This window comes from Cotesia glomerata, linkage group LG8 (assembly GCF_020080835.1).
Source record: "Cotesia glomerata isolate CgM1 linkage group LG8, MPM_Cglom_v2.3, whole genome shotgun sequence".
Classification (NCBI taxonomy): Eukaryota; Metazoa; Arthropoda; class Insecta; order Hymenoptera; family Braconidae; genus Cotesia; species Cotesia glomerata.
In genome coordinates, this window is record NC_058165.1 from 3,957,506 (window position 1) to 3,977,851 (window position 20,346).

A 20,346-nucleotide genomic window follows, 5' to 3' on the forward strand; every position below is an offset into this window, starting at 1 on the left:
AAGATATAAATTTTACTAAAAAAACCGAATTCTTTCTTATTCTCTTAATAATAATAAAATTTATATAAATTAAAAAATAAAATAATAAATTAATCTCTTTGTTAATTTAAAAAAATAATAATCGTACGTCTGTGTAAATATTTATCCTAAAAATAATAAATGATATATATTTATAAATGACTTGAGACAAATTATAAAAGTGTTTGCCCTCTGACCTAGTTACTGAATAGATTGAGAAATCGATGCACTAACACCCTTCGTCACTCTCCCCGTTGGTTTCTCCACATACTGCTAGGTTCATCCAGGGTTGCTGCCCTCGTCCGGGCATTTAATACATCTCCCTCCAAAATAAAAAATTCTAACAAAATTATTTGCAATAGTTAAATATTATTGATAATAATAATAAAATTATTTCTTAGAATAATTTATTGAGAATTTTTAAACAAAAATTCTAATCACCTGCTTGCCGGGAACAAGTCATTGAAGTTGTATGTTATTAATTCTAGAATTATCTCAGGTACGGTGAAGCCTCAGGAGCTATATAGCTATAGCTGATCGGGAGCGGTCGGCGCCGCTGGAGCCAACGGTACTTCGCTCTCGCTCGGTGCACGTTGAGGTAGGCGAGGTCGCGAATATGACGTCACGTTTGGAGTTAGAAGTCATTCGCTTTTAAAATATTAAAAATTAGTTAAAATTTTTACAAAAATTAGTTAAAATTTTAACAAAAATTAGTTAAAATTTTTACATAAATTAGTTAAAATTTTTACAAAAATTAGTTAAAATTTTTACAAAAATTAGTTAAAATTTTTTTGTAAAAATTTGCCGTAAAAAAATAAAAGAAAAATTGTAAATTTTAATTAAAATTTATAATTTATAATTCATAATTTTTTTGGTTAAATTAAATTAAATAAAAAAATAAACAGATAAATTATTGAGACATTAAATTATTTTGGTTAAAATTATTTTCTTCACGTGATTCTCGCTGTCCTAGTTTATATTTAATGCCCGAAATCCCTGTTGCATAATCTACTTCCTCGAGCTCGTGCGACCCCAGCTGAGGTCGATGACCGATAGTCCGCTAGAACATTCGTATCCCAGAGAACGTCATTGTCACAAGACTAATCGTTAATTATATTTATTTCAAAGTAACCGTGATTCACTTGCTGTATACTAAAGTCCAATATTTTTGTCTATTTACTTTTTTTTATTAATGACATAATTATGAAATAAATAAATGTTTTTTTTTTATTAAAAAAATTTAGGATTAATAAAGATTTAAGAAAAAATTTGGATGCATTTATTTTAAAAAAAGTTAGCTGACAGTTATCAATTTTTTTAATTTTTATAAAAAATTAATTACAAAAAAAACTTTTTTTAATAATTTTATTTTTATAAAATTATGAAAAATTTTTAACCTCAATTTTTTTTAATTTTTATATTAAATTAATGACAAATAAAATTTTATTATAAATTAATTACTTATCAAATTTTATAATAAATTAATTACAAATAAAATTTTATAACAAATTAATTACAATAAAAAGGAAAAATATTTTTTTCAATTTTATAAATAATAATTTTATTTATATAAATTTATAAAAAAATTTCTGATGTACATTTTTAAAAATTTTTATAACTAATTAATTACATATAAAATTTTACAAATTAATTTTTATAACAAATTAATTACGATGATAAAAAATTAATTATAAAATAAAAATTGTTTTGTCAACTTTTTTAATAATAATTTATTTCTAATAAAATGATAAAGAAAATTTTAATATCAATTTTTCTTAAATTTTATAACAAATTAATTACATTAGGTACATTAATTACATAAAATAAAAATAATGAAAAAAAAAATTTTCTTTTTTCATTATTTTTATTTTTATTAAATTATAAAAAAATTTCTAATGTCCATTTTTCTTAATTTTTACAATAAATTAATTACAAATTAATTACAAAAAAATTTTACAAATTAATTTTTATAAAAAATTATTTTTTTATTTCTTCATTTTTATAAAATAATAAAAAAATTTCTGTCAATTTTTAAAAATTTTTACAAATTAATTCCAAAAAATTTTTTATAACAAATTAATTACACTAAAAAAAAATTTTTTTCTATTTTTATAAAGTTAAAATAAAAATTTTTTGTAGTAAACTTCAGTCTAAAAAAAATAATACCACGTGGAGATAATCTATAAATACTCTTAAATCCCAAAGAAAATAACCATGAGACATATTAATAATAAAAAAAAAATGAATATTAAAATAAAATTCCTTTAAGTAAATCTATTACATCAAAAACTTGATAATTAATTAATTAATTCCTCATACTAGCAAAAGTTTATATGAATATGGTGGCAACTATTGCTAAGGTGCAAGAATAGTATTATGGTCTAGCAAAACGTGATGATCATAACAGTGCAGGGGGCGCGAAAAACCCGTTAGTAGAGCGGCACTCGTACTCTTGATAGTTGGCGATGGTAGAGCTGGAGATCGGGTATGTATGATGAGGAGGTGTAGTGGGTAAATGTTCTCGTCGGTACTTCGGGAGACCAGGGGGGTGGAGTAGGGTAAGGGGAGAATGCACACCAAGCGCACGAGCGAGACCCAAACGTTACGCGCAGGGGACTCTCACTTTCACGCGGTGAACTGCGGGTGAATGTCCGGGAATTGGGTCAGAAGGCCCCCACCCTGCCCGGTGCCAACGGCAATGTGCTGAGGCTCCTATCCTCTGTGCTAGAGTAAACCAGTCGACTGACAAGCCTCGATACAAACGGTTGCTTCTTCAAGCAAAGATTCCTCTTACTCCAATTTAATATCAATTGCTCCTCAATTATCTGGATAATAAAATCATTATTCGTGAAATCACATCTGGTGACAGTGACTGTGTATTAGTTTTTGTGATTAATTAATTACAAATTAATTACAAATTAATTCCAAATTAATCACAAATTAATTATCAGATTTCCAAGATTTTTCTTCGCTCGACAATTTTATTTTTTTTTTTTTTTTGTTTGTTATTTTTTATTTTATATTGACACATGGGGTGCTTGTGCGAATGTGATATAGCTCCTAGAGCGGGTAGCGCTTGTTCCTCTGAATCTTCCTCCGACAGTGATAGCCAAACTGACGAATCTTTTATTGGATGTGATTCACAGGGGTTCTTTCGGAGGAGTATTCAACAGAAAATACAATATCGTCCTTGCACCAAAAATCAACAGTGCAGCATTTTGAGAATCAACAGGAATCGCTGTCAATACTGCAGACTTAAGAAGTGCATTGCTGTAGGCATGAGTCGAGATGGTAAGTTTTTTTTTTTTAATTTACATACATTTAAAAAAAAATTAAGTTGGATCAAGAGAAAAATCCTTGAAGCTAGAAAAAAATTTTGAAGAGTTTTATTGTCTTAAATAGACAAAATATTTTTTAATTTAATTAAATTTACTTGAATTGAAAAAAAATTTATTGGTTTTTGAATTTTTTTTACTCAAATTAACAAAATTATTAATTTTAAAATTATTAATTTATCAAAATTAATTCAACTTAATTTTTTTTTCTACTTATAAATAATCTAAATTATCGATAAATAATCTAAAGGATGAATCACGCTCCAATTTTAATAAATACAGAAAATAAATCAATTTTTTTTTAATTTAATTAAGAAATTTTTTATTGATTTAATCAATTTTTTTAATTTTTAAAATAATAAAATATTTTTTTAAAAAATATTTAGTCGACAAAAAAAATTAATAAATTATTTTTTTATTAAATTTAATCATTTATTTTGTGCATATACGCTCCAAAAATTAGCTTATTATAAACTTAACTTGATAAAAATCAACTTATAAATTATGAAAGTGATTGATAAATAATCTAAAGGATGAATCACGCTCCAATTTTATATTAATTCAAGGAAAAAATCTATTTTTTTAATTTTATTAAGAAATTTTTTATTGATTTAACTAAATTTACAAAATTAAAAAATTTTAATATTAATACAAATTTGTGGAATTTTAATAAATTAAATGAAATTTTTATTTTTACACCGCCAAATTTGTAAAATAAAATCACTTTAATTTATTATTATTACTCACTAATAATTTCTAAAAATAAAAAAATGGTTTATTAAATTTTTTACCCGTTTTTTAAAAATTAATTTTTAAAATTTGCTCCAAAAAAATTTTTCTAAAAATAACATTTTTTTTTTACCATTAAAAAACCTTCAAAATTATTTTAATCCAATAATTTTTCTCTTTAATTCAATTAAATTTTTTTTTTTCACTAATAATTTCTAAAAAAAAAACATGCAATAAATTAAAAAAAAATGTTTGATATAAAAATAACATAAAATAAATAAATAAATTAAAAAAAAAAGAAATTTAATATAAAAATAAAATAAATTAAACGTAAAAGGGCTGAATAATATTACGGATATTATAGAAATTTGGGTTAAGAGGTTATTGACCATTTACGCAATATTCTGAGCGACACGGGCTGTCGCAACTGGCGAAAGTGTCTGTACGAGAAAGTATCTACTGTAATGCAATGTAACAGGCGATGTAAACTAAAAAAAACATACGATAAATAATAAATAAAAATTATCATTAATTGTTACATAAAACTATAAAAAAAAATTGCGAAAAATGAGCCGCGACCCGCGAATGACCTGACAAAAAGCAAACAGTTGGTTCAATGACCTCCCCCATTTTTTTATTGATTCAATTAATTGGTAATCATTTAAAATCTTATCAAAGTATGTCAGTTGATAAATTATTAATGAATTTAAATTTAAATTCTAAAATAATCTCAAAATATTGAATTTTATCAAGTTGGATAATTAATAATTAAAATCAGTCATCAATTAGTCACTATTATAAAAAAAAAGTCATTATATTGGCAAACAACAAATCTTAATCACTAATCAGTGATCACTAATCAGCTAAAAGACACGTAAAAGCTCGAGGGGTCAATAGACGGCGTAGCCTGGATAAGTACTGACGGCTTGGCGTCAGTAGAAAGAGTACCGCTACGCCGACGCCGAGTTTTCTGTCCTTATCAGCCTCAACTCGTGCAGTATCACTACCACCCCCCACCTCCCACTCCCACCCCGCCCCCACCCATTCCTCCCACTCCCACGAATCTCCCACGGAGGTTATTTGGTAGCTGCTCGAATCTTCTGTTCCATACGTATGTCGGTTCGATGTTCGTTGTTCGGTCTGTGCACTGCTCCCACCTCCCACCTCCCACCTCCCACTCTAAACCCGAGCGTACGCCGACACGTGGCGCTACCACGAGAACGGAGACCTCGCGAACTTTTAGTCTCAATTTCTATTGCTGTACTCACTCTATTGCTGCTCCCCACTATGGAGTCTTATCGATATACTTTCCCCCACCTAAGGATTACTTGCCTTCCCCGACGACCCCTTTTCTATAAGCGGCTCACTGATCAAATCCGACGACGCATGCTCGAGTTAACCACTAGGGTTCATCTACGTGACAGCGGGCATACGCCGTAATAAATACCCTCGCTCTTTATTGATAATGAGTTATGTTATTTTGTTTGAAATAATTAGCAATTTTGTGATTGGAAATTTTTTTTTAGTTGAAATTTTTATATATTTTTTTGGATAAATTGTTTTGCGGTTTTTTGTTTAGAAAAATTCTTTTAAAAATTTATGAAAAATTGGAAATTTTTATAAATTTTTTTGGATAAATTGTTTTGCAGTTTTTTGTTTAGAAAAATTCTTTTAAGAAAATTTATGAAAAATTGGGAATTTTTATAGATTATTTTGCGGTTTTTTGTTTAAAAAATTTATAAGAAAAAATTGAATTTTTTTTAAGATAAAAAAGTTAATTTGTTAAAAGTTTTAATTTTTAAATGAAAAAAAAATTTTTTTTCGTCGAAAAAACAATTTTTAATATACAATTTGTAAATTTTCATCCAAAATAATTTTTTTTTTTCAATTCAGAAAAATTTTTTTTTCTCAGTATCTAAATAAATTGGTAAGAATTTAAATATTTTTCTAAAAATTAATTTTTATTTTTTACTATAAAATTTTTAAAAATTTTTTAAAGCATTTTATATTTTTTTTAAGCTTCACATTTTCTAATTTACAAAAATAAATCTCAAAAATTCTTACAAATATATTTTTACTGAAAAAAAAATTTTTTTTTTTTTTAAAATTGATCAATTTTGACAAAATAAATAAATTTGTTTAAAATTTCAAACGATTTCAAGTCTTAATTAAAAGAAATTTATTTATTTATTTATTGAAATAAAAATTTATCTCACAATAATTTCCCTAATAATTATTTTATTCACTATAGAGTTTTATTTGCATAATTTCACAATTTTATACCCAGAAAAAATAATATTCTTAAATCAAATTTATAATTTTCTTGATTAAATTAAATTTTACTTGATTTCAAGACAATAATCCTTTTCAAAATTATTTTCTTGGTTCAAAAATTTCTCTCGAATCAAATTAATTTTTTTTTCAGTGTACAAATTTATAAATTTCCTTAATAAAAGAGTTAGCCATTTCAAAATTTTTAGAAATTTTTTAAAAAAATTACACTTAAAAAATAAAAAAAAAAATTTTACATGTAAAAAACTTAAAAAACTACAAGTGCAATTTTTTATAAAAATTTTTTTAGTTGTAATTTAATGAATAAAAAAAATCAAAAATTTTTAGACGTCTGCTAACTTCAGTGTCATAAAATAGAAAAGAAAAACAAAATTTAAACTTGTAAATTAACCAAAAAAATTACAGTAAGTAAATTTCTTTAGTAAGTAAATAAAATAATTAAAAATTTCTAATTTTGCTTTAAATAAATAAATAAATTTATCTTTTTAACAATTAATCACCACAAAGAATAATTACTAACAATAATAAAAACAAACACATGAAAGTGATGAAAATGAGCACAAATAGGTTCAAGGAAGTATTAAAACACCTCGGAGGGCGTCGAAGGTCACCCATAGGGGTGAGCTACCCTAAAAAGTAAAAAGAAGTCCTAGAATACGGGTGAATTAAATAAAAAGGACAGATAGAGAGAATCGTCGGCTTGTTGAACGTTCTATTTGTAATAATATAAAGCAGCTGGTTGCTTGTTGGGCTTAATTTATTATTATTATGATTATTATTTTTATAGAGATGTACACACAAGTATATATATAGGTCGGTGGTACGCCTCACGCGGCTACCACTGAAACCAAGTTCAAGGCCAAAGGCTCGGTAAAGGCCACAATCAGCTCGCGGCGCAGTGGGAGGGAGGGAGGGGGAGCGCGGTGATAGGTGAATAAGTGGGGGCGGGATCGTATGGGGGAGGGGGATTGTTGAACGCAACTCGCGGACGCGGGACGTCATTTAGTTGGCGGTGATGCTGTCTCGCGTAACCACGCGCTGTCTCCTCCCGTCTTTTATTAACGCAAATGTGCGCTTGAGTTTACATGCGGTAAATAGTACGTGCCATTTTTACGCTCGGAGTGACTTGATTAATTAAAGTCAGCCGGTACAATATTTTTTGTGGTTATTGTTTTTGTTATTGTGATTAATTATATTTATATATATATATTTATGGAGTGGATTTAAACTATCAATGTGAAGTGTTTGTTTTTTGCGCGGGACAGTGCTCGCGTGGATAATAACAAGCTTTAATAATTGTTTATAAATTTTTAAATACATAAATTGTTTATGAAAATTATACTCATGCCCAAAATCATGGGAGACGAGTTACCTATCCTCAAGGGGATCCTTAATGGTGTTGTCAACTATCATAATGCACGTAGGTGTCTTTTTTATTGATAAGGTTGACAGTGAAAGTTTTTAAATTAAATTTATTTGAAAAAAAAAAGACGAAATTTTTATAAAAAAAATTTAATCAGTTGACATCTAATTCTTTTTTTTGATTTTCACTTTTAATTTATAAACGTGAAAGCTTTTTTTAATAATTTAGTAATTGCAGTGTATTTTTTTAAATATTGACATTTTTAAAGATATAAGCTCATCTTGATGTTACACTCGTCAAGAGCTTTCATTTGAGTACCCACATGCATTTTTGATATATTTTTGATATATACATATATATGATATATATAAATATATAAAATATATGAAAAATTGATGTCGGTACTCAAATGAAAGGTCTCGATGAGTGTAATGTTAGAATGAGCTTATATCCTTAAAAATGTCAATAGTTGACAAGATATAACGTCATTTCTTAATTATTGATATTTTTTAAGATATAAGCTCATTTTCATGTTATACTTATCAAGTGCTTTCATTTGAGTACCCACATGCATTTTTGATATATTTTTGATAAATACATATATATGATATATATAAATATGTAAAATATATGAAAAATTGATGTGGGTATTCAAATAAAAGGTCTTGATGAGTGTAGCATTGGGATGAGTTTATATCTTTAAAAATGTCAATACTTGACAAGATACAAGGTCATTTCTTAATTATTGACATTTTTTAAGATATAAACATATTTTGATGTTACACTCATTGAGACCTTTCATTTGAGTACCCACATGACATTTTTCATATATTTTATATATATAGTATTTGTAAAATATATAAATATATAAAATATATGAAAAATTGATGTGGGTACTCAAATGAAAGGTCTTGATGAATGTAACATCGGGATGAGCTTATATCTTTAAAAATGTCAATAGTTCACGAGATAAAAGGTCAATTCTTAATTATTCTCTTACTAATATAGATTATGAAAAAAATTTTTTTTAATATTTTTTTTAGTGAAATTAATTTATTAAAAAAATTGATATTTGTCAGCTAATTTTATTCTCATTATATTATGACAGAAAATTTTTAATCAATTCAATTATTATAATAAAATAATTTACAAGTGAAAGTTAAAAAAAATTATTAATGAAAATTTTTTAAAGAATTTTGTCATAAAAATAAAAAAAAATTGTCAATATTTAATTAATTATAATAAATAAATAAATAAACAATATTGTTGACTTTCAATTAAGAATCGGGAACTTTCCATAATATAACCGGGAATACTTTCATCTGTTGAGAAAGTTTCGCTCTCGCTTTCCCTCTTTTCAATTCCTGATCGAATGACTCTGTACATGATGATAATGAAACGTAGTTTATACAACAAAATATCAACAATAAAAATATAATTAAATTGTAACACATTGAATTGTATTGTATTGACCTTGCATTGTGAAAATAGTTAGACTCTTACAGTTTTAACTTGTCACGCGATACGACAAACCATGGTTGTCTCTGAAGGTTATTTAACTTCCCTGGTCTCGACCCTGCGCTGATGATTCATCCATTGATTATATACCATTAACAATTTATCATGCAACTGTATTTTCCTTTAAAATCAATGACAATTATTAATAAAAAAAAATGTTTTTTTTTTATTGTTTCAGCGGTTCGATTCGGCCGTGTGCCAAAACGTGAAAAAGCCCGAATTCTGGCAGCGATGCAGCAGAGTTCCCATAGTCGTTCTCAAGAGAAAGCAGTTGCTGCCGAACTGGAGGATGAACAGCGTCTTCTAGCGACAGTAGTGCGTGCTCACCTTGACACATGTGATTTTACCCGCGATAAGGTCGCTCCGGTACTCACAAGGGCACGAGAAACACCCAATTATACAGCCTGCCCACCAACCTTGGTAAGTACTCTGTCATTCATAAATTTTAATAATTTTTTACTAGAAATCTAGACTTCCGAGATTTTATGAATAAGAAAATTTTGGCACTGCACAGAAAAAAAGGTTTTCTTGAGCCAAGAAAATATTTTTCCTAATTAGTTTCTTGAGGGAAAAAAAATTTTTTTTTGACAAAAAATTTCACTTATTCCAACAAAATTAATTCTCTTGCTTTAAGAAATACGTATCTTGATCCAAGAAAATTTATTTAAGTCAAGAAAATCTTGTTGTTTGGAGAAAATTCAGCCTCGAGCTCCAAAAAATTAAGTTCTTGATAGAAGTTAATTTTCTTGTCTTGAGAAAATTTCTCTCTTGCTCCAAAAAATTAAATATAAAGATAGAAGTAAATTTTCATTAATATTTTTATTGATTAACATGTCAATTGGGAAGATCAAATAATATTTCATCATTTTTTTTCATTCAATATGTATAATTGCACGCTAAAATAATATAAAATGGGTATCAAATATTCTCGAGAAAAATTTTCTCAAGGTGAGAAAATTTTTTTCTCAGCTGAAGTAGGTGGCGCTGCTTCCCTAAAGTATCTAAAAATCTTGATCAAATATAAAAATTTATTGTATCAAGTATTTATGACAATTTGAATTAAGCAAAAATTACTTCTACCAAGAATAGAATTTAAAGAAAAATTTTTACTTCGGCCAACACAACTTTGGTCTTCCTTTAGGCACCCGAAAATTTTCTTAAGCCAAGAATTTTGTTCTCTCAAGAAATTTTTCTTTCTGTGTAGTAGTTTGGATACTTTTTAAATAAATTTAAAATTGAATAATGCTATGAGATCATTTACAAATAATTTAATGGACAAATGTGACCGAACAAATTTATAGAACCAACAAACTAATAAAAACTTCTCCAAAAACTTGATATAAAAAATTGACTACTAAAAAATACATAAAACCACCGACACTAATTCTTATCAAGACCTTTCTGATGATACAAAATTAATCTATAATAATTCCTTTAAAAAAAAACAATAAGCTCGTCACAAAATTTTCCTTATTCTCTCAATTATTTAAATCATAAACATCGCTGAAAAAATATCAAACCCAATTTACGATAAAGATATACCCGTTAAAAAATTTTTCTTAGTCTCTTAATTACATAAATTTTTGACATATAACCACATTAACATGTACAAAACAATATAAATGAACCAAATTTTCTTTATTCGCGAAATTCTAATCTATTTATTCAAAAATTTATCATTATAAACTAACTAGTTTAAAAAAAGCATATAAAACATTAAAAAGGCACAAATTTAAGTCTCTCCCTTTCCAAAAATACACGGAAAAAATAAAACTTGAAAAATTACAGTACAAATAGTAATGTGTCCCGTCGTATTTAATTAAAAACTAGAAAAATTACAGATCGAAATAGCATTTTTCTAAATTCAAACTTTGAATGTTAATTTTTAGAGCTTTCGATGTTATATTTACATTTTACAATGTAATTTTTACAAAATCTGTAATAATTACAATTTGAAACTGTAATTTTTCCAGTTTTCATCAAGGAGCGCCACGTTACATTGTATAATGTAATTTTTCTTTTTTCCGTGAACTAAATTTAATTTCAAAAATTCATTTTATCATATAATTCACCCAAAATAAATTTTCCTAATTCTTTAAATTGACTATTTAATTATTACGCAATAACAAAACATTGACCTCGACTGAAAAAACTTTCGTGGCATCACCCGAACCTTGAAAGATTACCTCGTAACGCGGAAATAGTTATATGAAGGCGTCCTCGAGACTAAAAGACGGAAGTAAACATCTAGTTAAAAGTCACTCTCGGAGGTCACCAACAATTCTTTCAACAAGCCTTTGTTCCTAAGTACAAATAATTAACAATCCCAAAATCTTTCTGATTGCAGGCATGTCCGCTGAACCCAAACCCCCAGCCACTAACCGGTCAGCAAGAGCTCCTTCAGGACTTCTCAAAGAGGTTTTCCCCTGCGATACGTGGAGTAGTGGAGTTCGCAAAACGCATTCCTGGTTTCAACCTGCTGGCCCAGGACGACCAAGTGACCCTGTTAAAAGCCGGAGTGTTTGAAGTCCTTCTAGTAAGACTCGCGTGTATGTTCGACGCCCAAACAAATAGTATGATCTGTCTAAACGGGCAAGTGCTCAAAAGAGATTCCATCCACAACAGTAACGCGCGATTCTTAATGGACTCAATGTTTGATTTTGCCGAGCGCGTAAACTCATTACGGCTTTCCGATGCCGAATTAGGACTTTTCTGTTCAGTGGTAGTGATTGCGGCTGATAGGCCGGGTTTGCGTAATACTGATCTTGTCGAGCGTATGCATAACAAACTCCGTAATGCCCTCCAGACTGTTTTAGCGCAAAATCACCCTCAGCATCCGGATATTCTTCGCGAATTGCTCAAAAAAATTCCCGATCTCAGAACTCTTAATACTTTACACTCAGAAAAACTCCTTGCGTTTAAAATGACTGAACAGCAGCAACAATTGCAAGCTCAGCAGCAGCAACAGCAACAACAACAACAACAGCAGCAACATCATCAACAACAGCAGCAACAACAACAGCAGCAGCAGCAGCAGCAATGGCCAATGGAAGAAGAACCAACAGTTTCCTGGGGATCTGCATCGGACGTGACCCTAGACGAAGCGGTAAAAAGCCCTTTAGGAAGTGTCTCAAGCACCGAAAGCACTTGCAGCGGCGAAGTAGCTTCCCTAACCGAGTACCATTCAACCCCGGGGCATCACGCATCAAGTGCGCCCCTTTTAGCAGCAACTTTAGCCGGTGGACTGTGTCCTCACCGGCGCCGCGCTAATTCCGGAAGCACCAGTTCAGGTGACGACGAATTACACCGCACTGCAATGTCCAAAACTCCCCAACCGCCGCAATGTCCGCGATTTCGCAAACTGGATTCGCCTAGCGACAGCGGAATAGAATCTGGCACTGAAAAAACTGATAAGCCAGCAAGCAGCAGCGCTAGCAGCGCGCCCACTTCTGTTTGTTCGAGTCCCAGGTCAGAAGACAAAGAGGTCGAAGACATGCCAGTGTTAAAAAGAGTCCTTCAGGCGCCTCCGCTTTACGATACTAATTCGCTGATGGACGAAGCCTATAAACCTCACAAAAAATTCAGGGCGCTCAGGCAAAAGGACAGCGCTGAAGCAGAACCTGTTGTTGTTCAACACACCCAATCTCAATTGCATTTACACCTTACCTCCCCCGCAAGGAGCCCTTCCGCGAGTCAATGTCCCCAAACTGCAAGCTTGCTCAGCAGCACGCACTCGACTTTGGCTAAAAGCTTGATGGAGGGGCCAAGAATGACTGCTGAGCAGCTTAAACGGACTGATATTATTCATAACTATATTATGCGCGGTGAAGCAAGTCCCAGGTCGCCAAATTCAAGTCCCTCACCTGCGGAACAGTGCGCTTCTACTACTACCCTTGCAAGGTCGCCTTCGCAGAATCAGGGGCTGCTTCAGTGCGCTACTGGGTACTCTAGGTGGCCTGCTACTTCGGTTATTACCACTACTACCGGTAGGCAGCAGCAGCAGCAGCAGCAGCAACAACAACAACATCAACAACAACAACAACAGCAGCAAAATTCTAACTACCTCGTTATTGGAACACCCGGGTCACCTAGATATCTTTCCGCTGCAGCAACGAGTACTAGCACGAGTCCCAGGCTGAATTCTAGCAATTCTACTACTTTAGTACTATCAGGGTGTCCTAATAATATGATGGAGCTGCAAGTAGACATTGCTGACAGTCAACAACCCTTAAATTTGTCCAAAAAATCGCCGTCCCCATCGCCCAGACCTATTGTTGGACAATGCAAGGTTCTTTCTCTTGAAGCGTAGTCCTGTTAATTTTTTTTGATCCTACCTGTGAAAAATTTAGTGTTTTTGTTGTGGAAAAATTAAAATTGTATCAGTGCCAGGACGCTCTAATTGCGCGTGACAAACCAAATAATTTATTATTTAAAAATTAACTGATAATAATTATAAGATAATTAATACGGAGGTAATATCTAATCCGTGTGTGCCCCCCCACCTATTTTATAGTGCTAAAAGGAAGATGGACACTTAAAGTGGCATCGATAATTATGTCTTAGAAATCAGTCTAGATATTAATTGATTGATAATGTTGAAATGAATTTAAAATAAAATATTCTATGTGATAATCATGAATATCGCGCATCTTGTATAGTATCCATCTCATTCATAAATCATTACTCTATAATAATGTAATTTTAATTTCTATTATTTAAGATAATTATTGTTATTTTAAGAATAATTATATCCGTACATTTAAAATTTGTGTCTGTAATAATTAGACACAGTATGAATGTAATTGTGCGAGTCGGGGCTATTTGAATTGGCAAATTATCTAAAGAGAAATATCATTTTTTTTTGAGACTGATTGGCTTTTTGGCCCTCCAGTTTGCAATTACTGTACCTTTATATCATGTATCATCGTATTAGATGAATGATTTAATGAAAATTTAATTAATAATTATTGAATATAATACAGGAGTTATTAATCTTAATGAAATGTCCTGTTATTTAGGGTGTTAGTTTGTAGGAATTATATTATTGTGGATGTGTGAGATATTTTAGAGTGATTTCTGATGTACATATTTAATGTAAGATGTAGTTTAGAAAAAAAAAAAAAAAAAACATTCATTCAGTTTTGGCGATAAATTTTTCCTAAAATAATATTAATTATTAATTATAATTAGGTTTAATAATTATGATAATTATAATGATAATAATGTAATAATATTATTATTAATGGTGATGATAATAATAATTTATAATTATAAAAAAAAAAGTCAAAATTTATTCAAAATTGTGGATGATTTGAAAAAAAAAATTTAATTTTTTCGAAATATGCGGCGGGCCGCCGCCGACATGTTGTTGAGACGCCCGCCTTATCCCCCCACACAAATAATCTGCCATTTGTATCCTATTAGCATTTCACAATTGCATAGTATTAAAAATATTTACACGGAAAATAATTTATTTAAATTATAACTAAAATAATTCCATTTTTTTTTTGAAAATTTCAAAAAGTTTTTTTCTTGAAAAAAAATTTTTTTTTGAACAAATTTTTTGTTGTAAAAAAATTTTTTTCCAAAAAAAAATACTTCATTTTTGAAAAAAATTTTTTTTTAAAAAAAAAAAAACTTCAATATTAAAAAAAAATTTTTTTCAAAAAAAAAACTAATGTTAAAAAAAAAATTTTTTTTGAACAAATTTTTTTTTTGTAAAAAATTTTTTTTTCAAAAAAAAACTTTATTTTTGAAAATAATTTTTTTTAAAAAAAAAATCATTTTTGAAAAAAAATTTTTTTTCAAAAATTTTTGTCTTGAAAAAAAAATTTTTGCTTAAAAATTTCATTTTATTTTCCTGTCAAAATATTGCATTAAAAAAAAAATTTTTTTATTTTTTCAATTTTACTGTGCTCATATATCTTGTATAAAAATAATTATTTAAATATATAAATATGTATGCTTGAGCACAAGCCAGTAATTAATCCCTTAATTAAAAAGAAAAAAAAAATAATTTTTCAACTCAATAAAATTTGCAATAAAGGTAATTAATTTAAAAAAACAGGATTGGAAATAAAAATGATAAAAAAAAATAATTAAAAAATCTAGCATTGATATTCGTAATACTGTTATGCATAAACTACACATAAATAATAATTATAATAAACGATACATAAAGTATGATATATTTCTCTATCCATTAAGAAAAACTGTAAAATCAGTTGTTTTTGATGAAAAAAACAAAATGCGCATGAATACAAAGCAGCCCCGCATATTGCCCAGTGAGCACGTAATTTTGTACGCTTGGGAGTTGTGAGGTCGTCTGAATAAACATTGTCTGGTGAATTATACATAAATCTGTCATTTTTTATTTATTACAATAAGTACCTTCCTTACTTCCTTAAAAATTATTTTTCCTTATTCCGTGATTTTTTATTATCTATCCACGTAACAATACTTTATATTTAATTACTAGTTATGAGTTATTAGATATCGCTAAGTGTTAAACTTTATCAAAGTTTAACTGTAAACGCGCAAGCATGACTATTATTTTATGAATTACCTTGAACCTTCTAATCGTTCATGGCTTAAAGGTTAATAATGACGCAGTTGTAATTCTTGATAAGGCTTATCTGCGGATTAATTTAAAGAATTTTTAAAAAATATTACTTTTTTTAATTGATGTACCAAGCTTAATAATATAATTGCCAGTACTAGGTTTTTTTTCGTAGTTTATCTTTTCAAATAAAATTTAATGCGCATTAGATGTTCAAGGTTACTTAAAATCTATTTTACTTTATTTTTCTAAATTATTATAATAAAATAAATTGTATAATTGATTCTAAAAGAAAAAAAAATAATTAAGTAATTTCTTACGGAGTATTTTATATTTTTTTTTTGAATTATTGGCGCCAATTTTTCTTGTCATGCGCACGCAGTCTAAAAGAATTTAGTAATATGATTGGTTGATCTAATTTTAACTTGATTAAGTGGCGCCATAGTTTTCACGTCAGAGAAATAAGAAAAGTTATTTTGTTTTTGTACGTGTGATTCATAGTGAATTTTAATAAAAATTCATTTAAAAAAAAAACTACTTCAACTAGGCTACTGATATGAAATGCGGCACCAGTTAAACGAATTATGGAACTAATAAAAGAAGCCCGGTCGTGATACATCAATTTTTTCGGGAGTTATCGTGTTTACATACAAAGTCAGCGCACAGACATCCGAACGTCCACGTAAAATTTTTTTCGAAACGTTTTTTTTTCAAAGTACCAACACAAAATTATTTTTATAAACTATAAGATGGATTGATTAAAGTGTTTTCTCGATGTACGTCTACTCATATTATTGTATAAGTGCAATATGGTTGTGATAGAGGCATTTGAAGATCACAAAATTGCTTGACCTTGACGAGTCGGGAGTAAAGCACTACCTCAACCGCTTCGCGCTATGAGGTGTGCAAAAAAATTATTTCTCGACAAAAATTCATAATTTTATTGAATCATATAAAATTAATTTTTTTCGTATTATGAAAAAAAAGTTTATTTATTTTCTATCTATTATTTAAAAAAAAATGTTCCTTAGTTTTTTTTACTCCATCATCAATTGGATAAAAATTTTTATCGCTTTTTCACTGACAACTCGAAATAAAAGCTTTATGCTAAATACATAATTTGAATTACTCGAAAATTTATTGGTTTGAATTTTGATTTTTGACAAAACGTTTTTACCACATGTTAACTGTAATACTCTTTATTCTACAAAATTTTAGTACAAACAAGTTGTTAAATACGGTTAAATTTCTTTAACAGATATATTACTTACACAGAAAAAAAGGTTGACTTGAGCCAAGAAAATATTTTTCTTCCTAATTATTTTCTTGAGCGAAAAAAAAATTTTTTTTTGCCAAGAAATTTCACTTATTCCAACAAAATTAATTCTCTTGCTTTAAGAGTTACATATTTTGATCCAAGAAAATTTATTTGTCAAGAAAATCTTGTTGTTTTGAGAAAATTCAGCCTCTTGCTTCAAAAAATTTAGTTCTTGATAGAAGTTAATTTTTTTGTCTTGAAAAAATTTTTCTCTTGTTCCAAAAAATTAAATATAAAGATAGAAGTAAATTTTCATTAATAATTTTATTGTTTAACATGTCAAATGGGAAGATCAAATAATATTTCATCATTTTTTTTCATTCAATATGTATAATTGCACGCTAAAATAATATAAAATGGGTATCAAATATTCTCGAGAAAAATTTTCTCAAGGTGAGAAAATTTTTTCTCAGCTGAAGTAGGTGGCGCTGCTCCCTAAAGTATCTAAAAATCTTGATCAAATATAAAAATTTATTGTATCAAGTATTTATGATAATTTGAATTAAGAAAAAATGACTTCCACCAAGAATAGAATTTAATGAAAAATTTTGACTTCGGCCAACACAACTTCGTTCTTCCTTCAGGCACCCGAAAATTTTCTTGAGCTAAGAATTTTGTTCTCCAATTAAGAAATTTTTCTTTTTGTGCATAGAAAAAAAGGTTCACTTATATTAATTCAAGAAAATATTTTTCTTCCTAATTACTTTCTTGAGCGAAAAAAAAAATTTTTTTTGCCAAGAAATTTCACTTATTCCAACAAAATTAATTCTCTTGCTTTAAGAATTACATATCTTGATCCAAGAAAATTTATTTGTCAAGAAAATCTTGTTGTTTTGAGAAAATTCAGCCTCTTGCTTCAAAAAATTTAGTTCTTGATAGAAGTTAATTTTTTTGTCTTGAAAAAATTTTTCTCTTGTTCCAAAAAATTAAATATAAAGATAGAAGTAAATTTTCATTAATAATTTTATTGTTTAACATGTCAAATGGGAAGATCAAATAATATTTCATCATTTTTTTTCATTCAATATGTATAATTGCACGCTAAAATAATATAAAATGGGTATCAAATATTCTCGAGAAAAATTTTCTCAAGGTGAGAAAATTTTTTCTCAGCTGAAGTAGGTGGCGCTGCTCCCTAAAGTATCTAAAAATCTTGATCAAATATAAAAATTTATTGTATCAAGTATTTATGATAATTTGAATTAAGAAAAAATGACTTCCACCAAGAATAGAATTTAATGAAAAATTTTGACTTCGGCCAACACAACTTCGTTCTTCCTTCAGGCACCCGAAAATTTTCTTGAGCTAAGAATTTTGTTCTCCAATTAAGAAATTTTTCTTTTTGTGCATAGAAAAAAAGGTTCACTTATATTAATTCAAGAAAATATTTTTCTTCCTAATTACTTTCTTGAGCGAAAAAAAAAATTTTTTTTGCCAAGAAATTTCACTTATTCCAACAAAATTAATTCTCTTGCTTTAAGAATTACATATCTTGATCCAAGAAAATTTATTTGTCAAGAAAATCTTGTTGTTTTGAGAAAATTCAGCCTCTTGCTTCAAAAAATTTAGTTCTTGATAGAAGTTAATTTTTTTGTCTTGAAAAAATTTTTCTCTTGTTCCAAAAAATTAAATATAAAGATAGAAGTAAATTTTCATTAATAATTTTATTGTTTAACATGTCAAATGGGAAGATCAAATAATATTTCATCATTTTTTTTCATTCAATATGTATAATTGCACGCTAAAATAATATAAAATGGGTATCAAATATTCTCGAGAAAAATTTTCTCAAGGTGAGAAAATTTTTTCTCAGCTGAAGTAGGTGGCGCTGCTCCCTAAAGTATCTAAAAATCTTGATCAAATATAAAAATTTATTGCATCAAGTATTTATGATCTGAATTAAGAAAAAATGACTTCCACCAAGAATAGAATTTAAAGAAAAATTTTGACTTCGGCCAACACAATTTCGGTCTTCTTTCAGGCACTCGAAAATTTTCTTGTCAAGAATTTTGTTTTCCAGTCAAGAAATTTTTCTTTCTGTGTACATCCTATTCATTATCATTAATGCTTGACCTTAACGAGTCGGAAGTAAAGCACTACCTCATGCGCTTCGCGCTATGAGGCGTGCAACAAACTATCTTATATTTTATTGGAACTACTTAAGAAGGCACGCTGCATCTTAATAGACATCTTTATCAACCTACGCACAGTTGCTAATACTTTCCCCTTTATAGAAAGCACGTGCCGGCTGAAAGCTTGTGGACGTACGTCGTTTGACGACCTGCTTTGAGTAGAGAGAGATAATCTCATGGTGAACTTTGATATTAAGTTTCTGCATCATACAATAAACCTCGTAAGTGGAATTAGTTTGTTAATTGATGTGATTCCGGAAATTAATTAATAAGTTGAATTAGAATGACGAAAAATAATTCTTTAAAGGATTTTGATTTTTTTCCAAGCGTCTTTAATTCGATACTACTTGATACTTAAGGCTCTTATCGAAGGTCAAGTGTCGCTCGCTTCAGTCGCAGCTGTTTCACCCAACGGGCATCGACAGGTGGATTACAATGGCCAATGATGTGGACATTAAGCGGTAAGTATGGATAATCACTTAATAATAAAAATTTTTTTCTAGACTCACAATCACTTTAATTACACTGAGAAAACAGTTTGTTTGATTTAAATTCGTAGATTTATTTAAAATAACTTAAAAATACGTATTTAATATGAACAAATTTGTTTGATTTAAATTTGGATTACTTTAAACTAAATACTATTTTGTTTTGGTTTATTTGATTGAATTCGCCGATTTATTTCTTTCAAATTTTGTTAATAATTGACAAATCTCGTTTTAAATAAATCATAAGACGTTTGTGTCGTTATTGTCGCTATTTAAGTTATCGTAATTTTAATATCTACACGGGAAAAAATTTCTGGGAAAATTTACGATACAACTATTGTAAAGCTGGACTATACTTTTATTACTATTAATTGTCAAATATTTTAGAAGAAAAAATACTATTTATTCATGAAAAATTACGATATTACTATTGTAAAAAGTAAGAGATGAAAATTTCCAGTGCTGCCTCTGTATCTTTCCAATAGAACTATAGCAAATTTTACAATAGTTGAATTGGAATGTTTCTCAATTAGTGTGAGTGATGGCCGTGACAGCGCTAGACTCCGAGTTTATGTAAATGTTAAATGGTATGGG

At 28.6% G+C, this 20,346-nt stretch overlaps 1 protein-coding gene and 1 long non-coding RNA gene across 6 annotated transcripts in view; one reads left to right on the forward strand and one right to left on the reverse strand.

Moving 5' to 3' along the window:
• Positions 1-14,362, forward strand: part of LOC123271088 (nuclear hormone receptor E75) — a 178,000-nt gene extending 163,638 nt beyond the window's left edge. For 4 of the 5 annotated variants that reach the window (XM_044737327.1, XM_044737328.1, XM_044737329.1 and 1 more), the window contains exons 3-5: positions 3,165-3,309; positions 9,434-9,675; positions 11,603-14,362. In XM_044737327.1, the coding sequence (XP_044593262.1) occupies positions 3,165-3,309; positions 9,434-9,675; positions 11,603-13,564 (2,349 nt within the window). In that variant the 3' untranslated portion in view covers positions 13,565-14,362. Of the gene's footprint in view, positions 1-3,164; positions 3,310-7,358; positions 7,795-9,433; positions 9,676-11,602 lie in introns of those variants that run through there. The other variant, XM_044737330.1, reaches the window with a different exon arrangement.
• A 2,283-nt stretch (positions 14,363-16,645) lies between these two features.
• Positions 16,646-19,385, reverse strand: LOC123270853. Its single transcript, XR_006510711.1, has 2 exons — positions 19,233-19,385; positions 16,646-16,693 (listed from the first exon to the last, which is right to left on the reverse strand). It is a non-coding gene; the product is annotated as an uncharacterized LOC123270853 (long non-coding RNA).
• Positions 19,386-20,346: the final 961 nt, after the last annotated feature.